Source organism: Musca autumnalis, unplaced genomic scaffold (genome assembly GCF_047663935.1).
Source record: "Musca autumnalis isolate F117 unplaced genomic scaffold, ASM4766393v1 scaffold_3, whole genome shotgun sequence".
Classification (NCBI taxonomy): Eukaryota; Metazoa; Arthropoda; class Insecta; order Diptera; family Muscidae; genus Musca; species Musca autumnalis.
The window spans coordinates 200,171,539-200,176,038 of NW_027411866.1; the positions used below are offsets into that span (position 1 = coordinate 200,171,539).

At 35.4% G+C, this 4,500-nt stretch overlaps 1 protein-coding gene across 1 annotated transcript; it reads left to right on the forward strand.

The window, feature by feature from the left end:
• The first annotated feature begins 975 nt into the window (after positions 1–975).
• Positions 976–2,420, forward strand: LOC141396948 (SREBP regulating gene protein). The gene is made up of 2 exons (XM_073972687.1): positions 976–1,261; positions 1,322–2,420. Exons 1-2 carry the CDS (start codon positions 1,160–1,162, stop codon positions 1,868–1,870), a joined length of 651 nt encoding a protein of 216 aa, XP_073828788.1. The 5' UTR covers positions 976–1,159; the 3' UTR covers positions 1,871–2,420.
• Positions 2,421–4,500: the final 2,080 nt, after the last annotated feature.

Sequence of the window (4,500 nt, forward strand, 5' to 3'; positions counted from 1 at the left end):
GTGTTGTAAGCCAGGACGTTTTTCTCGAATTTGTACATTTAATTGATCCAAAAGGTTGCAATAGTACTCTGAATTTATTGTTTTACCCTTTTGCAGATAGTCAATCAATAAAGTACCTTTGAAGTCCCAAAAAACCGTTGCCATAACCTTACCAGAAAAACCTTCTTTGGGGCACTTCCTCCAGCTTCAGTCCATTGTTTTTTACTGTTGCATATGAAGGAGCACTTTCACTTTTCGATAAACCTTTTTTTATGTAAATATTTAATGACAGCACGCATTTCTAATTTTTCCATTGTAAAAAAATTGCGGATGCACCTGTTTCTATATGAAGGAGTTGCCAGAAACAAAATTTAACATGGAAGTTTCCAAAACACTTAATTTTGTTTCTGTTTATACCGCGCTTTTTGTGCTAGGCTAAGAAGTTTCCGAACTGCCCTCGTAATTTACGAGACGGAAATTTTAATGGAGTGGAGTTGGAGTCGAAAGCTGAACTATAGTGATGGGAAGGCAACATAAAAAACCTTTAGGATGATGAAGCAAAATCAGTTGCGCTTGTATTAAATGGAGAACGGAGGAAATACACCCAATTGTAATTGAATTTAAGGGAAACTTTTTTATTTGTGTAAAATAAAGTGCTTTGTATTCTAGTTTTACACAAATAATAAATGCATTTTATTTAGTCTGTGGAACGCTGATTTTTGAATGAGGAATTCTTAACTATATATAGAACGTGTCTACGAAGAATTAGGTCTGTATGTCATCTAGGGGCTGAGCTATGGATGCCCAAACTATTACGCATATAGACGAACGAACAAAAAATTGTTACAAAAACAGGGGGCTAATATTTACTATTTTGACGCCGTCAGGAAAATATTCGCTGTCATTACCATCAGCTGATAGTGTCTTCTTACAAGTCTCATTCGTAAACACGACTACTAGTCTTTCTGTTTTCATTTTACATTCGTAACAGTAAACATACTTTTCACTTATTTCCACCTTTATCAACCTTTTCATCTTTATCTTCTCATTCGTAACTTTTGGAACGCTTTTGTTTGGTTTGGTTCGCAGAACATTAACAAGATTTGTAAACATTAACATTTTCCAACATTTTCTTTTTCTGGGAAAATCCAATATAAATGGCCACAAATATTAAAGCGGTATGTGGCCAGCAGCTTTAACGCGACTGCTGAAAAGAAGATTAGCATATATTATATTGGTCATATTGTTTTTTGTATACATTCTTACAAAGACTTTTAATAAGGTAAGGTGATGATGGAGACGACTTGGACACTTGGAACTTATGTTTTGTTCTCTTTTACAGAATTCCTCCCATCAACATTTCCTTGAATCGGATGTCTTTACAGTGGAGCGTACTATTCCTTTAGTATGGCGTAATACAGAAGACCACCTACTTTCATCTAAGGAACTAACAAATCCCAGCAATATTGAGTGCCGGAATTCAATTCAAGGGCGAGAACTATTAGTTGATGAACGTGGTTTTGTTTGTAATGCAGATGCAATACTCGCCAATGGTTGTTGCAATGTCCAACACCGTTCGTCGAAATATTATTCCTGCGAAACATGTGATCCAACCACCCACTGTTGTGGTATCTATGAACATTGTGTCTCCTGCTGTCTACATCCGGAGAAGCGTGAGTTGCTGGAGTTAGCACTGGAGCGAATAAAGGGACGTCAGGCAATGGTTTATGCTCAGGTTGCAGATCAATATGAATTATGTTTAGTTAAGTGTCGCACTAATTCACATTCGGTGGAACATGAAAATCGCTATCGCGATCCGGCACATCGTTTTTGTTATGGACCCACACAAGCACATGAATCTCAAATAGAGGTTTCCGGAATGGGCTCATGATAGAGGCAAGCGGGTGGCGTTAGGCTCTAGTTTAGTTTGCATTTTTTTAATTTAATAGATATTTATTTGCATGTTCACAGTTTGAAAAAACAAATGTTTACTGGATAATGTGCATCCAAAATTAATTTCCTTAAAAATCAAAGCTTTACTTGTCCTCATTGCGTCAAGGGATAAGGCTTCTTATTAAAAGTCGGAAAAATGTATAGCTAAACTAGAGTTTCTAACCAACTGTTTTTATAATCATAATGGTGTGACCATAATCGGATACCATACTGAACTGTGTTCCTTTGCTAGTTTAAAAGATGTAAACCTTTTGGACTGTTCTCTTTTAATGGATAATTAATTGCCTTTTTAAAAATTGTATTTCCTTGTAATTAAGATGCAATAGATTTATTTAATTTGTATACAATTTAGGATAGCATAGTTTACATATTTTTGTATACGTAATTACATAAATAATTAATAATACTCAATTTTGTAAGTTGTAGTTTAACAAGAAGGTGCAGAAGCTATAAATAAATGACAATTTTGCTATATAAACTAAAAAAAATATAAGTAATAACTTGAGAGAAGTCTCCCTTGTTCGGTATGGGGTGTTTGTGGAACAATTAAAAAAATAACTGGAGCATGCAGGGAGATTATTTACATGATGTTGCATGCGTAACGTCAAAATATCACAAAGTCAATCGAAACAAGTAAAAAGTATCAGTCAGCTTTGTCAACAGAGATATACCCTCAGCCTGCCTGTGACATAAAGAAAAGAAGCAGAACTTGCACTATGGTGCAAGGGGCGTTGGTTGGTCGTCTGTAATCAACCCGATGCTGAGAACACCGTGGGGTTGAGCCGTCAAGGCAGGTACCCACTCTAATCATGACCACCTCATGGGACAGTTCCAGGATTCGGGAGTGGTTTAACCGAATGTTGCCAATTTTTAAACTTTTCTTACTTGTTGTGTATATGCTTGTCTACTTAACTTGTTGACTTCAAAAGACTAAGCTCATCACCCTTATGTGCTATTCCCGTCGACACAGCTCGGAAATTTGGTTTAATCGCGGGTATTCGACCAACAGGAGCATTGACGAACCGACTAAACAGGTGTATAAATACGATCACAACAAGGCTCACAAAGCGCGAGCAAGGCCAAGGTTTAGACAGGATCAACAAGTGGCCAATTAAATTAAAAAGTGTAATATTCAAAATTGGCAAAGAAAAATTATATGGGACAAGTGTTCCGTATTAGGTATGTAATACTCACATTCACTTACTTCTTTAGACAGCCTAATACAGAACACTAGACCCGTAAGGTCATCATTTGTGATCATTTGTTTATGTTATTGGAGTCTTAGCATTGGGATGAGAAAGACATCAATATCAATTACACATATATGCATAGTGCAGCTTATAGGATAAATGTTCTGTATCGGACCAAATAAGTAAATATTCTGCATCAATAATTCTTGAAAACCTTGTGCAGTGTTTTGTTTTTGCCTAGAGTTACAAAGCTAACTTGTAACTTTTGCATTAAAAACTTCATTTTGTATCAAAATGAAACTTACCTTTTCCACAGCCAAGAAGTTCATTGGTATCGATGAAATACATATTTGTCCATTGAGAAAACTGGAAATAATAACACATTCCGACAGTCAATATGCACTAAACAACTGCACGTACGACGAATTGACATTCCGAAAACGAACCGAACTTTATTTTTTTATAAAAATCTAACGAATTTTCATACGTAGCACACTTGATATGACACATGATCTGTTCCTTTACTTTTGAAAATGGTAAAACCGACAAAAGTTGTAAAGTGTTCCCGTATACATTATATGGTGTCTGAAAAAGAACGCTTTTTGAGTAAAAAGTGGTAAAACTTGAAGATTCTTGCACGCAAAGGAACAGAACCATTTAGTATTTCAGTTTCCTAATATTTTGTTGAATACACGAAGTAGAAAGTTTTCAATTATGGCCATTTTAGCATTAAGTGATAATCCGCAACATAATCCGGTCCAAGCTATTGGCATTACCCTAAACTTGTAACACTTTGTACCAATTGTAGCTGGAAGTCGTCTGTTAACACAAAAAGTCAGGAAAAGAGAGCGATTCGAGAGAGACATTTTGACAGTTCGTTTACTGAGAGTTTGCAAATTCTTGCTAGACAAATTTCTTCTAGCAAGCACTAGCAACTCTTCTTCTTCCTGAAAACAATCAATTATCTGTTTTTAATTCTTCGTTGATTTATGTTTGTGAAAATTAAAAACAATTTTATTGTGGAAATAGCAAGTCTAATTGTGTTGTTTGTTTGGAGAACAAAGTTGCAAAGTGGAAAAAATACATTTTTGGGTCATTTTCTTTTTTTATTCCTACAAAAATACAAGATTTTGGCTTCCTTTGGTATCTTCATTGGCGGACAAATTGTTCCGTTTTGGCAAGTCAGCTGATTGCTTGCTGGTTTTACTTTTTACAATTTTCTTGCAAAAGAGAATAAAAGAGAATTTCTTGCAAAAGAGAAAAAAGTTCTTGTTGGGGAAGTAACCCGACAGACCTAATGTTGATAGGGAAATATGCTGTTGTTGAAATGAGACGGCAACACTATTTTAATAGAGGAAACGGAACATTTTTGCACAGA